Genomic DNA, 22,084 nt, shown 5'->3' on the forward strand with positions numbered 1-22,084 from the left:
TGTATTTTAGACGAAGCAGTGTTGAACGTGGTCACACAGGCCAATCTGTTGAGAGGTGGTTTCTCCACTGGATGTGCAAGAAGGGCCTCTCGATGATTATTTGAGGCTCTTTTACAAGAATTCTTGATAAGAGACGGTGTCCTGGATGACTATCGCACCCCCCGGGGGTGGGATAGTCATCCAGGACACCGTCTCTTATCGGACCGAGTGTCTTAGACAGTTGGGGAACACCGAGTCCTATACACTTCTTAGTGAAGATCCAACTACTAGACTCCTAACTGAGATTAAGCACCTAGTCGAAGAGGCGAGTACGGAGGGCTGGATTACAACACAAGAAGCAAAATTCCTTGTCACAACACATCCAGTCACTCCGTACTTCTACACATTGCCCAAAATTCACAAGGCAGCCAGACCTCCCCCAGGACGCCCTATAATTTCGGGCATAGGATCGCTGTTAGAACCGCTTTCCACATTTGTAGATGTGTTTTTGGCACCTTTGGTGAAGACTATGCCCACGTATCTGCAGGACACCAAAGACGTCTTACGTCTGTTACCCGAAGTAGAATTCGATGCGGATTTGGAATAGGCGTGCCTGTTCCCTTAATATCTTCTGATATTCTGTCAACCAGAAATAGGCTTACTCTGGTGGGAAGTGTGAGAGATATATAGAATCGACGGCAACTATATATGCCACTAAACTGATATAGTTCTAAAATATCAACTAAGGGTTAGTTATGTCTGAGTCTCTACTCGAAACTCCATGACTTGCTTTTTTCTGCCTTTCTGTTCTCATTCTGTATTCTAGAGGCACTAAATATTTACAATTGTGGATATTTTACATCTCTCTTTTCCTACCTAGTGTGTGGTCTCTTTGTCCTGAGCGAGTGCCAGGCAAGGTGAGGCCTTCCCTCCCTACAATGATGGGTGAGTTGATTACATTAATGTGGACACATCAAGTATATTAGAGTATATGCATTCAAATTAAATCTTTTAAATGAATACTGTATTATGTATGTACTCTTTTCTCTTTTCTTGTTTATGTCCTGTTTCATAGGAGATTTCTTTGACTAAAAGACCATACAACTGGTAGGTCAACACAATCATATACATATATATTTTTTGTGTGTGAATCACTTATCTCTAATCATTGTTGCAGTAGTATACATCGCAGGTCCTGATGAAAGCCCGGAGGGGCTGAAACATGTTGACCAACATACATCTATGTAAAATAGTTATATTTGTTAAATACTATATTCACTCTGCTTTTATACGTGTCGTTTTGATGGTCACTCCTATTAAACTTGCCCTCTAGGCATCAAAACAGGCACTTTTAAATGTATCACTACTTTTGCTTTACACTTTTTTGAGCACTGCAACTGACCCTATCAGCCTTTATCACATCCATCTCTTGGTTAAAATGTTCTTTTGTATGATGATCCAAATCTAGCGATCCTCACCTGATATACTGAGGAAATGTCTAGTGGACATCATCATTTTTCTAACAAACCCAGATGATGAGGTTCCGCCAACTGGTGGGCTGATGGGTTTCTTTTCTCTTTAGTGAAGAGCCCCTATCTCTCCTATGATAATCAAAATAACCACTAGGTATTTATGAGTCTGTATACTAGTAACAAGGTACCGACTATTTAATATTTCAAGACCCTTGGTATCTTTTTTGTGTTTTTCAAATAGTGTAGTTGGGGGACAAGATACAAGCAGGTCTATAATAATCTATTTCCCCTAGGACCCTCTCCTCCCAATTTCTTTTTATTTAATATGTTCACTTCTCAAATTCCATATTCAACTATAGTAATTCACCACTAATCCTTTATGGGTTCCGCAGTGGAATGCTACTTGCTAGAAAAGAGCTTCAACACCCATCAGGGGTAACAAGTGCTATATGAATGCAAACCTTTCTTCCCCTTTTATCCCTCTGCTATCCTTCTCACTCCAAATAACTGACTAATATCCACCACTGAAATTACTTCATATTTCACCATATTAATACACCACTAATCCTTTATAGGCTTCCTGAATAGCGTGCGTCAACACCCCATCAGGGGTAACAAGTGCTATATAAATACAAACCTTTTTCCTCCTCTATCCTTCTGCTATCATTCCAAATCCAAATACCTGACTAACCTATCCACCACTTAAAATGTACTTGCATGACCTGGGGAGAATTACGAGCACAGCGGATTTTCGCGCTGTTGCAGCTGGGGAACCGCGCGGCCGCCACCTCGCGCTCGACCCCTAAGCCACTCCCACTTTAGAGGCCACGCCCACTTCCCCATACCTTATAGTCGCGCTGACTCGCGAGCACGCCTAACAACTTGGAGCACTCCTGAGGCGGAAGCCGGGAGATTCTGCTCGAGATTTTTAAAATTGTGTAAACTGTATTCTGTGTTTTTAAAGTACCTCGCACTCACTTGAGCACTTTCTGACCTGGGGAGAATTACGAGCACAGCGGATTTTCGCGCTGTTGCAGCTGGGGAACCGCGCTGCCGCCACCTCGCGCTCGACCCCTAAGCCACGCCCACTTTAGAGGCCACGCCCACTTCCCCATACCTTATAGTCACGCTGACTCGCGAGCGCGCCTAACAACTTGGAGCACTCCTGAGGCGGAAGCCGGGAGATTCTGCTCGAGATTTTTAAAATTGTGTAAACTGTATTCTGTGTTTTTAAAGTACCTCGCACTCACTTGAGCACTTTCTGACCTGGGGAGAATTACGAGCACAGCGGATTTTCGCGCTGTTGCAGCTGGGGAACCGCGCTGCCGCCACCTCGCTCTCGACCCCTAAGCCACGCCCACTTTAGAGGCCACGCCCACATCCCCATACCTTATAGTCGCGCTGACTCGCGAGCGCGCTTAACAACTTGGAGCACTCCTGAGGCGGAAGCCGGGAGATGCTGCTCGAGATTTTTAAAATTGTGTAAACTGTATTCTGTGTTTTTAAAGTACCTCGCACTCACTTGAGCACTTTCTGACCTGGGGAGAATTACGAGCACAGCGGATTTTCGCGCTGTTGCAGCTGGGGAACCGCGCGGCCGCCACCTCGCGCTCGACCCCTAAGCCACGCCCACTTTAGAGGCCACGCCCACTTCCCCATACCTTATAGTCGCGCTGACTCGCGAGCGCGCCTAACAACTTGGAGCACTCCTGAGGCGGAAGCCGGGAGATTCTGCTCGAGATTTTTAAAATTGTGTAAACTGTATTCTGTGTTTTTAAAGTACCTCGCACTCACTTGAGCACTTTCTGACCTGGGGAGAATTACGAGCACAGCAGATTTTCGCGCTGTTGCAGCTGGGAAACCGCGCTGCCGCCACCTCGCGCTCGACCCCTAAGCCACGCCCACTTTAGAGGCCACGCCCCCGGTACCATATTAATGTGCCCTCCCCGGACGCGCAGCGGACGAGCGCAGCGGGAGCGCCGTTTGCGCGCCAAAGGCGCGCCTAAGGCAAGCCCGTCTGCGCCCGTCTGCGATCGTACGCGGTCCAGGTCCACACACCCTGCCCCTCAAACCGGCCACATACGGTGGAGCAAGCAGGAATTACTCTCCTTACGCTGCGGCATCAATAAGTCCTGCAAGCACAATCTACGGGTGGAGGATTACATAGGTTGCGAACACTGCCACTTCTCCTTTGACCTTGGTAAGAATACACCCAGCACGGACTACACCCTGCACTGTAGATTGCTTAATGTACGATCGTTACGAAAACACAAGTTAGACTTTTACGATCTACTCACTGACAAACAATGGGATCTCATATTTTTAACAGAGACTTGGCTAGATAATGACTCTACATCTGATGCCCTCGAGGCACTTCCAGGAGGATATGCTATACATAGACAGGACAGACCCACAGGCAGAGGAGGGGGCATTGCAATTGTAGTCCGAGAAAGCTTGCATTGCCAATTAGACTGCTCTCCCATCCTGGACAGCGAGGCAGGGAGTTTTACTATTATATTGAATAATAGTTACACGCTTAAGGGCGTGTTAATTTATAGACCCCCAGGCCCTTTAGCCATGTTTGAGGAGAGTCTGGTGGAAGGCATTATAGAGACCCCACTGTGCACAGATACATTTTTGCTTCTTGGAGACCTTAACTTACATCTGAACAACCCTCTAGACAGTGTTAGCAAGAATTTCAGTGAGGCATTAGGAGCCCTCCAATTGAACCAAATTGTCAACAGCCCGACTCATCAGTTGGGTCACCTATTAGATCCCATCTTTGTCAACTGGGGGGAAGTAACAGCCATGACCCCCATACCCATCCCCTGGTCGGATCATCACTTAGTCCCTTTTTCTATACGAATCCCTGGAAACAGACCCCCGCAGCCAACACCACGGTACCACCTTAGGCGAAAATGGAATACCTTCTCCCAGCTTAAATTCAACGAGGCACTGACTAAAGGGGGGAGGCCTGGGGGAGATGATGTTGACACGGCCAATACCAACCTCTGCAATCGCATCCATGAGGCACTAGACTGTACAGCTCCTCTTCTAAAAGCTAAATCTGGTGGCCGTATACAAAAATCTGCCCCGTGGTTTAACGACGAATTAAGAGTCTTGAAAACTGCATTGAAGAGAACCAAAAGAGAATGGCGCAGGACCTTCTCTAATGAAACCAGAAACGCCTACTTGTCTGAGAGGCGGCTTTACCACAACCAAATCAGAAAGTCTAAAACAGCATATTATACGCGTAGAATCAGTGAAGCTGGTAACTCAGTGAAAGAGCTGTTTTCCCTTTATAAAACTCTTTCGAGCGGAAAATCTGCAATCATCCCGGACGACTTTTCTTCTGAATCGTGCGACAAGATCGCCGATTTCTTTGCAGAAAAAATATCTAAAATCTACTTGGCATTTCCCACTAAACCCATAAATGGGACAGAATTCGTGGAAAGTACTAAGGATTGGGGGATAGACACAGACTGACCATCTTTGTCACCCCGCCCCCAGAAGATCTCATAAAAATCTGTAGATCTGTGAGGTCGGCCTCTCCACGGGACCCTACCACACCAAAACGTCTGACAGAGTGTCTGGTGGTATTGGAACCATACATCAAACATCTATTAGACATGTCTTTTAGCACCAAGACCGTACCTAAAGATTGGAAAAAGGCGGTGGTTCTACCCTTAAGGAAGAAACCCACTATCAGCTTTGAGAAACTAGAGAACCTCCGTCCAATCTCACTTCTACCTTACCTGGCTAAAGTCGCTGAAAAAACGGTCAATATGCAGTTGATGGACTTCGTGGAAAAGGCTGCTCTATTACATGACACCCAATTTGGCTTCCGTCCCCGCCACTCAACGGAGTCGGCGCTCCTAACGGCGGTGGAGACCCTTCGCCAGGGGGTGGATGAGGGTCACACCATGGCCCTTATCCTATTGGACCTGAGTGCAGCATTCGACACTGTAGCCCATGCCACCCTGCTACAGTGTCTGAACAATGGAGGAATATCTGAAGCTGCACTCCAATGGATCCAATCCTTCCTGACTGAAAGAAGCTTTCAAGTCCGCCAGGGTGATTACTATTCTAAAGACATAGAATTGGGCCAGGGCGTTCCCCAGGGATCGTCCCTGAGCCCAACCCTATTCAATCTTTATGTCTCTCCAGTGGCTCCTATTGCTATGGGCCATGGACTGAACATTGTGTCATAAGCCGATAACACGCAGCTGGTTATCTCCCTCTCACGTGCACCCGGACTTGCCATGGACAGATTCAGGGCGTGCATGCAAGACCTTGCAACCTGGATGTCCATTAATTGCCTTAAGTTAAACGGCAACAAGACCGAGGTGCTCGTGGTGGGGAGGAATCCATCTGTCTGGTCGTCGGCGTGGTGGCCCCCATGCCTAGGTGAGGCTCCCGTGCCACGCCAGGAAGTCAAAAACCTAGGTGTCTGGCTCGATGCTGACCTGTCTTTTGGACCCCAAATAGATCGGGTGGCGGGTGTCTGTTTCAGCGTTTTAAAAACCCTACGGAAGGTCCTTGCTCTTCTTCCTATGTCCGCCCGGAGAACGCTGGTACATGCCCTCGTCACATCGGGCCTAGACTACGGCAACCTACTATACCTTGGAGCAACCGTTAAGGCAATAAACCGCCTCCAGGTATTACAGAACGCGGCAGCCCGCCTCATCTTAAAAATCCCCAAAAGATCGGATTCCAAAGCTGCCCTTCAGACCCTCCATTGGTTGCCAGTGAGAAGCAGAGTGGAATTTAAAGCCCTCTGTACTTGTCACCGCATCCTAGCCAAGAAAGCACCAATACCACTTCAGAACCTAGTCTCTAGGTACGTACCATCACGCACTCTGCGCTCCTCTCACAGAGGCCTACTAAAAGTCCCTAGGGTTAAAAGGGCCCGCATGGGAGGATGCTCTTTTCGCCATTTGGCAGCAAAGAGCTGGAATGCCCTGCCTTCTAATCTCCGCCTGGATTCTTCCGAATCCAGCTTTCGGAAGAACTTAAAAACATACCTATTCTCAAAATAATCGTGCTCTCTTCTTGCTTCTACTCTGAGTTCCTCTTTAGTTGTAGCGCGGGGACACGCTTCTGCGTACCCAAGCGCTTTACAAGCTTCCCTATATATATATATATATGTTTCACTATACTAATTCAACACTAAACTTCTTAGGGTAGTGGAGTAGCGTGCTACTCGCCGAAAAAGCGCTTCGACGCCTCATCAGGAGTAGTAAGCGCTATATAAATGCTATTACAATACAATACAATATAATATAGGGTATTTTATAAAAATACCAAGTAACATATAAGTTACCAAACAACGGTTAAAGTGACTTTTTAGTAAGGTGTTGGAATGAGATAAGATCTAATGTTTAAAAAACGAAAAACCACTCATATTTGCCATTTATATAGTGAATTAACTATAACTTGCACCCCCGTCAAGCACGGCTTCTCACCTCACATAAAAAGCATCATTGATGGCATCGACATCACCAATGTCACCTCAAATGATGACATTTCAAAAGCCAGGCACTGGGCCTAAACCTCCCAGGTACCCACCATTCCTCCGGAGATCAGCTCTGGTAGCAGGGGCTGGTAGCAGGATTAAGCCTCGGGCTCGGCACTCTGTCTTTGTCTGTGGGCGACCAGTCCCCGCTTCACATAGGTTTTGGCAGGGCACAGCGGGAGTTGGCTGCAGGAGCTGGCCTTTGGCCATGGACTATCATGGACCGTAGTGTTAGGAATGAGATGTGGAGTGCCGTGTTGTGGAGGGGTGTTGAGTTGGAGGGACGTAGAGTGAAAAGGCACAGAGTGGAGTAGAGTGGCGGGGCGAGAGTGGAGAAGGTGTTGTAGAGTGGAGTGTCAAAGAGTTACGTATAGTTACGCTGTGGGGTGGCCTAGAATGAAGTGCCATAGAATGCCATTTAATGTGGAATGTGGAGTGTGGGAGTGTGTGTGGTAGAGAGGAGTGTTATAGAGTGGAGTGTCGTACAGTGGAGTATGCATGGTGTGTTAGTGGACATCCATTACAGACACCACATTTTAATTTGAAATGACCATTAGATTTGCACGTACACTTTTACGGATGAAGCTATCACACACACAAATTATATTGTGTGGAATGGCATGCCCTAGTGTATTGATTTGTTTCAATGCTATTAAAATATTTGTTTGCCCCACCCTTCAGAGTTACAAAAAACTTGCTTCATTTGTGCCTAACTAGTTCAACATATATATCGATAAACTTACAAAGTTAATTAAATTATTTTCCCTATACTTTACAATCGGGAGATCTCAGCCCTAGTTACAACTAGAAGTAAGTTTACACTGTTATTTTATATGTCTCCACTCACTAAACTGAAACTGAAGGAGTGGAGACATCAGTCTACAACTAGGTATAACTATTCACTCAGAAATGGAAAGAGCAAAATAAAAGTGTCGACTTATACCTAGGTGTAAAAGTTAATCTAAATGAATAAATCTACAAGTATATATTTACCATTGGGGTTTGGACCCATAGTAACTACCTACAATGATTGAGAGTGGAAAATATTTATTTTCATTATATTGCCACAAGCCACTTTGTTGTGGTCTCAGAGCCATGTCGTTTGCAGAATGAGGGTTTAGATCTAAGATTTCATTGATTTAATCTCATGTAGGAATATACTTAGAGAGTCATAAACCTTGCTAATGTAAAGAGCTGTTGCTCCAAGATATGTTACTAAAGGTGTAATACTTGCTTTTCCTAGGTTGATAGTGCAGGCATTTATTCTAAAATGAATCATCAATGACGATAAAGACTGGTAGTGACACCTCCTGATACGACACGCCCGCTCATCTAGTAACTTTAAAATAGTATGTCTATGGAACTAAATGTTGTAATGTCACAAGAAACCCTGAGTTTAGCTGATTTAAGGGTACAATATCGAAGGGGAATAGGTTGGGAGGAAATGGCCGCCTTATCATGCCCTTGGAATCTCCGGAATGTTTACCTTAAAGCCACATGGGCACAAATTAATGTTGTGGCTTTGAAGGAATTGATTGCACTTATACCAGAAGAAGAATTTATTGTTCAGTTAATACAAATTTACAACGTTACACATTTCCTACATAGTATCACAAAATAACAAGTTTAAAAAAGCGTAACATTTAAAAATAAAAAGGTTATTCCCATATTTAAAACAATTTTTTCGTCGTTTAAAACCACCTAAAACATTATGTCAGAATGCATTTGCGAGGGACTTGTTCTACCTGCGATTACCTCTGTACCTAGAGGGTCCTATTCCCTCTATTAAATATTAATCATGCTACACACTTAGAATAATCCCAATCAGCGGAGAGAACAAAATTAATTGGCAATAGTATGACGTGCCGAGTATCTTGTGAGCTTTTTATTGAGACCTGGCACTAGATACAGTGAGCTTACATCATATAAGGTTTTAAAGTGCAAAGCTTCTTTTGTAGAATCATCTTAAGACTTTACAGTTACAAAGCCCTTATAAATATTTCTCCTTCCTAATGGTTTGTTCCTAAATTGATAGAATACTATGAAGAAAAAAAAAACCTATACTGTACACATTTATCTAATTTACCCACTGCAATATCAACAAACTTTAAGAAGCTTCCAGTAAATCGTCTCCCTGCAAACCAGCTCTTATTTAGGGCTGGACTGGCTACCGGGCAGTTGTGTGTGCTGCCAAGCCGGGTGCTGATTTCACTGCGGTGGGGGCTGATTTCGTTGATGGGGACCTGCGTGTGCTTCTAAATAAACAAAGCAAAATGAATAGTTTTAACCCCTTCACTGCTGCGCACATTTACCTGCTGTGCTGGGGGGCGCGCACAGCGCCCCCATGCTCATTACGAGCTCAGCTCGTCATGCAGTACAGTGCTCCTGTGCTCATGACGAGCTGAGCTCGTCACGGCCTCACCCGTTTCTTTAGAACGTTCTCACAGCAGGAGAATTAGCCCAAGGTGCGAGCGTTCTAAAGGCCATGACGAGCTCAGCTCGTCATGAGCACAGGAGCACTGTAGCTCATGATGAGCTGAGCTAGTCATGAGCATGCAAGAGGTTAAGCACACGCAGGTCCCCATCAACGAAATCCACCCCCAGCACCAAACGCCCGGTAGCCAGTTGGGCCCTGCTCTTGCTGCTTGACGGCATATCCGAAAAGCATATTGATTGAAGTCCTGTCGTAGAAGGGTTCTACGTTTAGCAGTTAAGGCTGGGCAGTTACAGACTATGTGACAAATATCTTCTCTCTTGTAATTACAGAGGTGGCATGACGTTGTGTTACTCAATCTTTTCCAAGCTGGAAAGTTACTACAAAATTGGAAATTGCCAAGCCGAAATCTCAAAAGCTTTAGCTTTTAATTTAGTCCATTCAGACCCCCAGATAACTCTGGGGTTTTAGTTGGCCATATGTTGCAATTACAATCCACACGTGGGATCTTTTCGCTAACACCTCACTGTCCAGCAGTGATGACACTTTTTTACTACTACCCTTAATAACTCTGTTAAATGCAAGCTGAGAGAGGGGTAAGGCCCATAATTGTTCTGCATTAAAAGTGGATATGGCCAAATTTAAATATTTATGAGCAGTCATATTTTTACGGTCGCTTATAGCCTCCCAAACGATTGACATAAGAGTAGAATTATAATTGTTACTTAGTTTCTGACAAAATTTCAAATATGCCCCATGACTATTTCAATTCAATTCAAATCAACTTTATTCGATTTCTACAAAGGAAATCCCAAAAGCAGACACAAATAAGTCAATGATATTTACATGGCTAAAAATCTCATTTGTTAACATAGATTAGATAAACCTACACCTATTGATAAAAGATTTAAGATCTTCTCCGGCATCTAGTTAAAGATGCAGCCTGATATACAATCATGATTATGTTTATGAAAATCCATAGTATATTTGATTTCTTCATTTAATTAGATTCTTTAAAAAGATTGTGACACACCCCATAACATAATCATTTTCTAGAAATTATAGAAATAAAAATGCCAGACAGCATTGCCTAAAACCATAGAGCTTTAAAATTGGCAAGATCCACATCTTTCTTTGCACTTCATAAAATTTACAGAAAAGCACTACGTGGATAGTTGAGTGCTGGGATATTTCATCACATGGGCAGTTGCACCGTAATTTCGACCAGTCACTGGTAGCAGGAAAGCTTATGAAACTGTGTAAAATGCCGAGCCTAAGACGAGTTAGAACAAATCTGTTCTGTATGCCTTCAATGGTTTTTGAGGTAGGGCAGCATATCAGACGTTGTCAATATCATTTGATTTGACTGTACGGTAGACCTTGATATTTCTACATATAGTCTATTTGTCTCCAAGAGTGTCTTACAGTCTATTTTAAAAAGAAATTCTGGTAACGGATGTTACATTACATGACATCGTAATATTCTGCATGTCCTAGGTCATTCATAAAATCCCTTACATATTTCAGCCACAAGATATTAAGACCCCAGTGAAATTCGAAACAGTTTTTTATGTTCTCCCTATTAAGGCTGGTTTCCTCTGCAGTCCAAATCCTGTGCCACAGAAGAACTGATTGAATTTTCATTAGGTCCGCTATGTAAGGTAACCCTAACTCTGCATGGCATGTGTACAAAGAACTGATGGAACGGGCAAAAGAAATCTTAAAGCAGCATTCAACAGCAATTGTAGAGGCTGGTGGTCACTGCAGCCCCACACACCTGCTCCATATATAGCTGTTGTCACACATTTTGCCTTATATGTATTGTAGCTCTACGGGTGGTCATTTACCCAGCTTTCTTGAAAAATTAATTAAGGCAGCCGTGGCTTTCAAAAATAAAAACTTTCTTGTTTTAACTGCCTGGGACCATGACCCCTTTTCATCAAAAAGAATGCTTCAGTAAGGAAATGTCCTTGTAGCTTCTATCTTTTTGTTATCTATATAAATATCCCTACACTTTGAGCTACCTCCACTGCATTTCATTATAAAAGTCTTAGCTATGTTTATTCTGAGTCCCAGGTTTTTCATGTACCGGGTGAAACTTGTCAGTACTCGTTGGAGCACCAGCTGGGTACATGCCATCAGCACGGCATCGTCCGCGTAGAGGAAGGCAGGTACAGGGCGCTTATCAATTTGTGGTAGGTCCTGGCACTGTTCCGCTAGTACCTGCCCCCAAGCTAGTGTGGATTAGAAGGGTGCCATGACACAGCCCTGTCTTACACCCCTCTCCACTGTGAAAGTTGTGGTACACTTGCTCTTCACCCCAAAATGGACCCTTGCTTTCAAACCAGAATAAAGCTGCCTCAGGAAATGTAAGAGGGGTGCTTCCACACCCAAATTGGCTCAGATGAACCATAGCTTATCGTTCTCTACACAGTCAAAGGCTGGGGTTAAATCTACAAACTCTAAATATAATCTACCCTGCTTTGCCAGGGTACCTATCCCAATTAAAATAGTACGATTTAATTCTTGCTCCACTGTGTCTAAGCCCGGGTGAAAACCAAACTGTAACTCGGATAAAACATTGTTATCTTTAAAAACACTCTTGGAGCCTATTAAGTACTATGCGCCCCACCACCTTGGCCAGTGAATCGTGCAACAAAATTGGCCGGTAACATGCAGTGTTCTGGCGATCACCTTTTTAAAAACCAATATCAATTGTGATTCTTACCAGGTAGGAATAAAACCTGTAGTGCAGCAGGCTACAATGACTTGTGTCAAAAGTGGGTCCCATAAAGGTAGACTGGCTTTAAAAAGGCCTGCAGCCACACCATCAGTGCCAGGTGCCTTGCTTCCCTTGCTGGCTTTGATTGCTTGGTTGACCTCTTCTAAAGTAATATAAAGGTCTATCGGAAAATTCTTTTGGGGAATAATACTTTGTATTCAAACCAAAAGATCTGGCAATATCGGGCAACACCCATTTATTCTAAGTGAGACTGGTATAGGGGGTTTCTACCGCAACCCAACCACTGCTACACCAGTTATAGAGTCTAATCGGATCACTGACATAATATCGAGGAACATAATATCGAGTTGAAAAAATATCGTTGACAAAATATCGACAGACAGAATATCGAGTTTGTATCTACAAACAGGTAAGTACAAAAATATCGACTACAAAATATTGTTTACAAAAATATAGTTAATTAAAATATCGACTTTATTAAAACAGTGTTAAATTAAATTAATATTAAAAATTATTTACTAAAATATACTTAAAAATACTTAAATTACCGTATAATATTTAAATAAGTAATGAAAGTTATAAAAGAAAAATTTTACAATCATATTTGTTAAAACATATATATAGTAACATAATATAATTAAATAATAATTAATATTATTACCGTAGGAAAGCCTAAGTGTAAAAATTACTATTCCCACTCCAGAGAGTGCAATAGTAGGGAAAGCGTTGGATAGCGTAGGGGTAAAAGTTACTATTCCCACTCCAGTGAGTGCAACAGTAAGGAAAGCGTTGGATAGCGTAGGGGTAAAAATTACTATTTCCACTCCAAAGAGTGCAACAGTAGGGAAAGCGTTGGATAGCGTAGGGGTAAAAATTACTATTCCCACTCGAGTGAGTGCAACAGTAGGGAAAGCGTTGGATAGCGTAGGGGTAAAAATTACTATTCCCACTCCAGTGGGTGCAACAGTAGGGAAAGCGTTGGATAGCGTAGAGATAAAAATTACTATTCCCACTCCAGTGGGTGCAACAGTAGGGAAAGCGTTGGCTAGCGTAGGGGTGAAAATTACTATTCCTACTCCAGTGAGTGCAACAGTAGGGAAAGCGTTGGATAGTGTAGAGGTAAAAATTACTATTCCCACTCCAGTGGGTGCAACAGAAGGGAAAGCGTTGGATAGCGTAGGGGTAAAAATTACTATTCCCACTCCAGTGAGTGCAACAGTAGGGAAAGCGTTGGATAGCGTAGGGGTAAAAATTACTATTCCCACTCCAAAGAGTGCAACAGTAGGGAAAGCGTTGGATAGCGTAGGGGTTAAAATTACTATTTCCACTCCAGTGAGTGGAACAGTAGGGAAAGCGTTGGATAGCGTAGGGGTAAAAAATTACTATTCCCACTCCAAAGAGTGCAACAGTAGGGACAGCGTTGGATAGCGTAGGGGTAAAAATTACTATTCCCACTCCAAAGAGTGCAACAGTAGGGAAAGCGTTGGATAGCGTAGGGGTAAAAATTACTATTCCCACTCCAAAGAGTGCAACAGTAGGGAAAGCGTTGGATAGCGTAGGGGTAAAAATTACTATTCCCACTCCAGAGTGTGCAATAGTAGGGAAATTAAATACTTCATATATTATTTTTAAAAATATAAATTAATATCTATAACAAATTATTTTAAAGTAATTACCAATTTATTTTAATATAACAATTAATCAATTAAAATTACAAATAAATTAAAATGAATTATTATTATTTGTTAGCTATTCATCCAAATTAATTACAAATTAAAATGTATTTAATTAACAATTAAAACTTATTTATCTATTATTTCAAATGAAATACAATTAAATAAATTGAATTATTTAATTAATTATAAATAAATTACTTCCCACCCTATTCCCCTATAAACCCACAACCCGCTACTGAAAATAAATAAGTAAAATTAACATAATTAGCAATTAATCAATTAAAATTTTAATTAACAATTAATTCTAAAAAAATACCAATACATTTTTTAACATATTTAATTAATTTTAATTAAATTACTTCCCACCCAATTCCCCTATAAACCCACAACCCGCTACGGAAAATAAATTAGTAAAATTAACATAACTAGCAATTATTCAATTAATTAAAATTAATTGCCAATTAAAATTTAATTATTTACCAAATATAAATTAATTAACAATTAATTAAAAAATAATACCAATAAATAAATTTACATATTTAATTAATTATAATTAAATTACTTCCCACCCTATTCCCCTATAAACCCACAACCCGCTACAGAATTTAATTACGCAAAAAATAAAAAAACAAATTTCATTATTTAAAATTAATTATAACATAAATACACAATTTTCACACATATAATAACATAAAAAACATTATAAAAAATTAGATACTATTAAAAATTAGATATTTTTAATTACCTATATTATATACTTCGATATTTTAACTGTCTATATTTTAAACATTCGATATTACATTACTTACCTTAAAAACGATATATTTTATGTCTATATTCTGTCCAGTCGATATTTTGTCCAGTCTATATTTAGAACTCAATATTATGTCCAGTCGATATTTTGGAGTCGATGTTATGTCTGTTTGCCAGTCTAATCCAGTCCCCTGTGCCCATCTTTCAAATTGGTTCATAAAAAAGGAAGAATGTAGGTCAGATCACTCACAAAGCGACATACCCTCAGCAATTACGTGTATGTGTACCACAAAGAAAAATGTGTGGAGAAATGACGAGTACTTCACGTGTGCACCACCAGAGGAGCTACTTAATGTTATTCAGAGCAGGAGACATATCGGTGAGATACAAATTGAACAGAGGAGCCAAGACACAGCCTTGTTTTAGGGTGTTCATTGTTGGTATTTTTTTAAATTTGTAGTGCCTTGCCCTAACCTTACTCTTGTCCATGTATCTCTGTACAATAATTCAATAATTCAATATCTCTGAGGAGATTAGAGGAAAAATTCCCAAATTTGATAGTTTAACCCAGAGGATGTTCCTTTGCACTACATCAAAAGAAGATTGAAAATCAACAAGCACTAATCAAAGTCCATTGAGCTATGCCTTGCTTGTTCAATTGTTAGTGCAAACATTGAAATATTAATAGATGTACCAGGACTGATAATAAATCCAGTCTTATTTCTGGGCAATATGTTTTTAGATTTCACCCAGGCCGTGAGATCTGGCAGCAGACATTTGGCGAAAAACGTGGCCTCCCAATCTATAAGGGCTATTAACCGATAATTGGAGGGTCCGAGGTTTGTCCTGCTTTGTAAATAGGGGCCAGAATTGATCCCCTCCAGTTATCAGGAATTTCTTGACTCACCAGGATATGATTAAATAAAGTTGTCAGATTATCTGCCCAGAATTGCTGGTTCTGTCTATAAGGTGCTCGAGGAAGGCCAATCGGCCCCGGGCCCCATCCAACGGCTTTTACTGATGATTTATTCCACCGTTCTGGACTGGATCACCCTAGGGAGGGTTTGAACTGAGGTGGCGAAAGTGAGTTAAAGAATGATGATGGATTCAACCCAGATCTGTGACTGGGGGTGAGTGTCTGACAAGTTTCAGCGCTCCTTCCATCATCTCCTTGTGTTTGCAACAAACAAGTGACAACAAGACTGTATAACTGAAAAACTTCAACGGGAAGCCTATCCCACTAGTTTCACCCTGTCCCTTACTCTTCTAATTCTCCATCTCTAGAATCCGGCTGGCCTGTGATACTACGTAATGTATTGGTGAATATGTTTCTTGAATATGCAATGTTCTCTTTTCTTTTAGACTTTGTGAGAATGGTGGACCCTACTGGATCTTATGTGATCAATGAGAAACAGACCTCTAGAGCAAACCAAGCTACTGCTGGGGTGCTCAGCAGCACAGTCATCCTTTTGGTGGTGGTGGCTGTGATCGTCTGCCTGTGTAAGAGGAACCGCTGTGGAGCATACAGGGGTGAGACTTGAGAGTTTTTATTTTCTACTTAGTGGCGATAACCTGGGAATATGGGGTGGATTGTGGGGGTGGGGGCAAGAGTAGAACAATGAAAAGCAGATATGCTGTATGCTGTCACCCCATCAAAGATGCTTGGACAAATATTTTAGGAGATCATGAATCCTCAATTCTCTTCCCTCCTTCCGCATTCCTCACTCCTCAACCCTCTCCTCTCAATTTCTATTTCTTCCTTGTCATTCATCACTCCCACCCCTCACTCCTTAACCCATATTGATCACACTTCATCCCACCTTCCTTATTCATCAGTACTCATCCCTTATTTCTCCCCTCTCACTCATCCCTCCTCAATCTTCCAACTTCACTCCTCTTCATCACTCCTCACCCCCTTTCTCTCAATCCTAGAGGCCACTGTTCAACTGGCCTTGATCAAGCATTACATGATTACTTTTGAAATTGACTATGAAAACCACAACATTATCTCAAGAGAGAATACAGTAGAAGGGAAGCACTCTTAGGCACATCTGGATGATGCATGGCTCTTAGAACCAATGTGGGATTGTATCCCAGCTTTTGAAGAGATATAGATAGACTCCTGACTAGATTTAAAGACATTGACTTGTGTCCTTGATCAATAAATCTCACTTAAGGGCCTAAATACGACATCGGACAGAACGCCAAAAACAGGTCATCGGTGGCAGTCCGCCCGATAGACAGGTCATCGGTCCGACCACTGCATTACAAAGCAGGTAGTCGGACCGCAGAGGTCGGGTGGAAGACTGCCGCAATCGACAGGATCATCTGATCTTGACAGGCGGTGGTTGGAATGGTAGTCCTGACTAGAGGCGATGCCGAGGAAGACACAGCCGCCAGGATAACAAAGTCCCTATCTGACAGTCTTTTCCTGGCAGATCCACCGCTATAGATAGGCTGTCGGATAGGGACTTTAAGGGGCACAAACAGGGCCCCGTCCCTCATGGGCCACTACAAAGTAGCCCAGGTGGCACATGTAATGCCCCCACGCACATCCATGCACCATGTGCCATGCACCACTTGGTGCATGGCACATGGTAAATGGATGTGCACAAAATGATCTTTTACACTGTGGCTTGTTCTGAAGCCCTTTTTCCAGAGCCGCATCACGAGCCGCAGTGTTAAAGAGCCCTTTTCTGACCGCCAGCCAAGCGTCACATCATAATTGGGCTGTCGGACTGCCGCCTGCTTGGCGCTTGGTCTCCTGGCCGGTGTGATCACAGGTAGCAGTCCGACTGCCCATTATCATAATAAGGCACTAACCTAGTCCTAGTAAAGTATAAGAGATGTAGCAATGAGTGTCAGTTTTGAAACATGTTTAATGCATAACAGCAGAAATGAGCCTGGGAGAGAAAGAGCAGGGCAGCCAAGTGGGACCATCTGTGTGTGTAGCTCTGGCCTGTTAGTACAGCAACGGAGCGTATAAAAAGGGGGTCCTGTGTCAAACTATATAGGTGGTATTAACAAGTGATGGATGTGTCACAATGTATTTGTTCCCTTATTTTTCATCATGTTCATCACCCCCATTTGCAACTATTTTTGTCCCTACTTTTTACTTCACACAACTAGATTTTCCTTTGGCTTTTCTAATGGACGACCTTGCTGGGCTATTTTGCCTTCATTGATGTCAGAGGAGGTTTGAATCCTTGCTTGTCTTTTTCTTCCTAAATCTTAATTTTCAATCAAGAGATACAAGATTGCAAACGATGTTTTTGCCCTTTGTAGCTTTTTTTTAGGTAGGGCCCTCTTAATTATACACTGGACACCTTTCACATGTACTATTAAGTGCTGGGCGGCAAATGGGTACTCAGAGGAGTTCCACTTTCCTCAGCAATAAAGAAGGAAATTTACCTTAATCCTGTCCAACCCTTGACAGTTACTCATAACCATAGCCATAGCAGGGAGTGAAGGAAGGCTTCACTTGTAGAATTAAACCTCTTTCAAGGTGAGGTGTGCAACCCTGATAGAGAAGAGTCTTCAAATTACACTGATGATGTGATAGCACCAAACCATTTTTAAAGAAGTAGTAAAAATATCTTCTTTGAAGATTTATGCCCTGGTTTTATCAACTCCTCTTTGAAAATAGTGACAAGGACACTGGCTAGTTGCTCCTAAAAAAGCTTCAAGCAGACCTAAAACAATTTCTCAGTTTATAATCTGCTGTTTCTAGAGAAGTTATTCAAACAGGCAGTGATCAGACAGGTTCAATTGTCAATGAGTCTAGTTAGATCTTAGATGGAATGCAGTCAGGGTAGAGATCAATGAATGCTATTGAGATAATCATCATGTCACATCTAAGTGACTTACAGATGGAGGTGGACAATGGCCGTGTTGGAATGTGGATCCAATTGGATCTTTTAGCAACTCATCACAGATGCAGATAAGCACGAAGATGAGAAGGACAAGGATGACCTGGCAGATGCACTGTGGCACTTCAAAAAAAAGAAACCTAATACCTTTACTCACAGGACAGTGCAACACTTTAAGGGCACAGAAGATAAAGGAATACGGAAGAGAAAGTAATGCAAAAGAGGTGACTCACAGACCAGCAAAGAACTGGGACGTTTCACACAAAGTCCTATAATAGTGTCAGTTGTCGCACCTGGTATGCAGATAAAATATCGATGTTTTAATATCGATATACCATAATATCGATTTTTTAATATCGAAGGGATATAATATAGAAGGTAAGTAATATTGAATTTTTTAATATCGAAGGGACAGAATTTCGGAGGTAAGTAATATCGATGTTGTTAATATCGATGTAAGTAATATCGATGTTACTAATATCGATATTAGTAATATCGATGTTACTAATATCGATTTTTACATGATTTTTATGTATATTATTATCTATTTAATATGTATTATTTTTTTTAACGTAATTTAAGTAAAGTTTGTATTTTAGTACCGTAGCGGGTTGTGGGTTTATAGGGGAATAGGGTGGGAAGTAATTTAATTATACAAAATTAATTATTCATTTTTAGGAACTATACAATCTTTTTAATTAATTGGTAATTAATTTTTATTAATTAGTAATTTATTTTAATTAATTGATTAATTGATCATTATGTTTGTAGCGGGTTATGGGTTTATAGGGGAATAGGGTGGAAAGTAATTTAATTATACTACATTAAATATACATTTTTTAGGAATTATAAATTAATTTGTATTAATTGGTAATTAATTTTTATTAATTGGTAATGTATTTTAATTAATTGATTAATTGATAATTATGTTTGTAGCGGGTTATGGGTTTATAGGGGAATAGGGTGGGAAGTAATTTAAATGTAATTAAGTAATAATCTATTTTCATTAAATTGTTATTGCTAATTATATTATTGTTAATCAATTATTAATTGGTAATTAATTTGTTATATTTGGTAATTCATTTTAATTAATTGATTAATTGATACTTATGTTAAGTGTATTATTTTATTATTGGCGTTTGTTGTGCATTCATAGGGGAATAGTGTGTAAAGTATTTGATATGTAATTAAGTAGTTATTAAATCTATAGTTGGGTATTGATAATTAATGTATTGGATATTAAATATTAATTGGTAATTCTTTTTTACATAATTATTTATTGGTTTTTGTAAATAGTTTAGATTAATTCAATATTTTTTTTTAATAATTTAAAATATTAATTCTTTTTTAAAAGTATGTTATTTTTAACTTCTATGCTTTCCAACACTTTCCCTACTTTTGCACTCTTTGGAGTGGGAATAGTAATTGTTACCCCTACGCTATCCAACACTTTCCCTACTGTTGCACTCTCTGGAGTGGGAACAGTAATTGTTACCCCTACGCTATCCAACACTTTCCCTACTGTTCCACTCTCTAGAGTGGGAATAGTAAGTTTTACCCCTACGCTATCCAACACTTTCCCTACTGTTGCATTCTCTGTAGTGGGAATAGTCATTTTTACCCCTACGCTATCCAACACTTTCCCTACTGTTGCACTCTCTGGAGTAGGAATAGTAATTTTTACCCATACGCTATCCAACACTTTCCCTACTGTTGCACTCTTTGGAGTGGGAATAGTAATTTTTACCCCTACGCTATCCAACATTTTCCTTACTGTTGTTTTTTTGGAGTTGGAATAGTATTTTATTCCCTCTGTTACTTAATATTTTATGTATTGTTTTATTTAATGCATTATATAATTAATTTTAAAAATATTAAAAGTAAATTAATTTTTTAAAATTTGTTTTGCATAATTATTTTAATTAATATGTTTAATTATGTATAGGTTATTACAATAAATATTACAACTAATTATCAAGTAAGTATATATATATTATATTTATATGTTTAATTAATTTTTATTAAATTATGTATATTATTTATTAATTTTAAATAATATAAAATAATTTTAACTATGTTTATTATATTTTTAAGTATTTTTAAATTAATTTTACATCTTCTTTTAAAATTAAAAAATCGATATTTTTTTTTAAACGATATTTTTGACATCGATATTTTTTTTCTTGATATTTTAATAGTTACCTTGTTGTAGATAGGATATCGATATTGTTTACATCGATATTATTTCTCCGATATTTCTGTATTTCGATATTTTGTGTTTCTATATTTTGTCATATATCCGTCACACCCATGTAGGCATAATATGGACTCCACTATGAACTATGCGCTCAGGCAAATGTGCACATAGACCTCGAACTCAACCTTGACTTACAAGAGAAAAGAGAGATTGGCAGAAGCTTTCACCTGGGGAGGCCAGTAGACATCTGTCAGGCTGACCTTGGTCCCGGTGCGGCAGAGGAGGAGGACGGGCTCCACTGACAGAAGTATGGGGATGCCTCACTGGGTCTTCATTCCCCTCTTATTTACCCACAGCCCATCCTGGAAGACTTGGAAAAAGATGCTCTGATATTGGGAACCTCCTTTCCTCCACCCCTAAACTGGATGTGGGAAGACGAGCAACTCAGGGAAAGGGGACGCAGTCATTTTAATTCTGACTACAGCGATAGTCAGCTGACCTACTTTGCGACCAAGGGGAGGAATCCCTTTTATCTGAGAGAGACAGATGTCAAAAGATGGAGCCCACAATATGAACGTGCCTCAACGAGTGAGGAGAAGGAGGCTCTTGTGTCCCAAGATGTTGAATGAGAAGACATCGCCAAAGAGACAGTCGGACACTGGTGCGGGAGGACTTGGGAAGGAGCCAGAGGCCACTGGCAATGCTACCCGCCAGTCTTGCTGCTGGAGAATCATGGCTCATCCAGGTACACACCTGTATACTGGAAAAGTACAGAAGGCGGAAGGTCTGGAGCAAGCGTCCTAGCCATACCAGCTGTAAGAGAGGGTTGTTTTCTCAAAGAGCAGGCAGTGCATAGCAAATTAGAAAGCCTCAGTAATACTGGTCGAAGTGAGAGCCAAGGGGAATAACCAAAAGGAAGTACATTTCTGTTGAGTGATTGGTTTTCACTCGCTATGCCTTATTTATTCTTCCTGTGTTTTCCTACCTTTGGCATAGGAGCTGAATACCACAATCGAAACCTATAGGCTTGCCTATTGAGGTCAACTGAGCATGATTTTGAGCACCTGATGATGGGTCTTGAATTGGTTCAACGGGTGACAACCCTCATCTTTCCCTTTTCGCAAACCTAAAACTAAAGTAGGACCAACACCAAAGATAACTCGGTGCACTCACCTCTGACATTTTTCCTTCTTTTGAGGGGCGAGCATCGTACTGATGGTCCCAACTTCCCCACACCTGGAGAAAGAAGAAAAAAGACTCCGTTGGGATATGGCTTTACCTTTAATCACTGTACAAATGAAAGACATTTCAAAACAAAAACACTAGAGTCTGCTTCATAGGTCCTGCTCATTTCACAGCATATCTCTATAAACGAGTGAGGCAAAAGGCCTGTTTTTGCCATAGAAATTACATTGGCAACACCGCCAGCCCCAGTGCCTCGTGCCA

The 22,084-nt window shown here is 41.0% G+C and overlaps 1 protein-coding gene across 4 annotated transcripts in view; it reads left to right on the forward strand.

The window, feature by feature from the left end:
- LOC144822137 (ICOS ligand-like) overlaps positions 1–22,084 on the forward strand; it is a 288,880-nt gene that overhangs the window by 249,902 nt on the left and 16,894 nt on the right. For all 4 annotated transcript variants that reach the window (XM_078679282.1, XM_078679283.1, XM_078679284.1 and 1 more), the window contains one exon: positions 15,935–16,102. In XM_078679282.1, coding sequence (XP_078535408.1) covers positions 15,935–16,102 — 168 coding nt within the window. The remainder of the gene's footprint in view (positions 1–15,934; positions 16,103–22,084) is intronic.

Source organism: Lissotriton helveticus, chromosome 3_1 (genome assembly GCF_964261635.1).
Source record: "Lissotriton helveticus chromosome 3_1, aLisHel1.1, whole genome shotgun sequence".
Classification (NCBI taxonomy): Eukaryota; Metazoa; Chordata; class Amphibia; order Caudata; family Salamandridae; genus Lissotriton; species Lissotriton helveticus.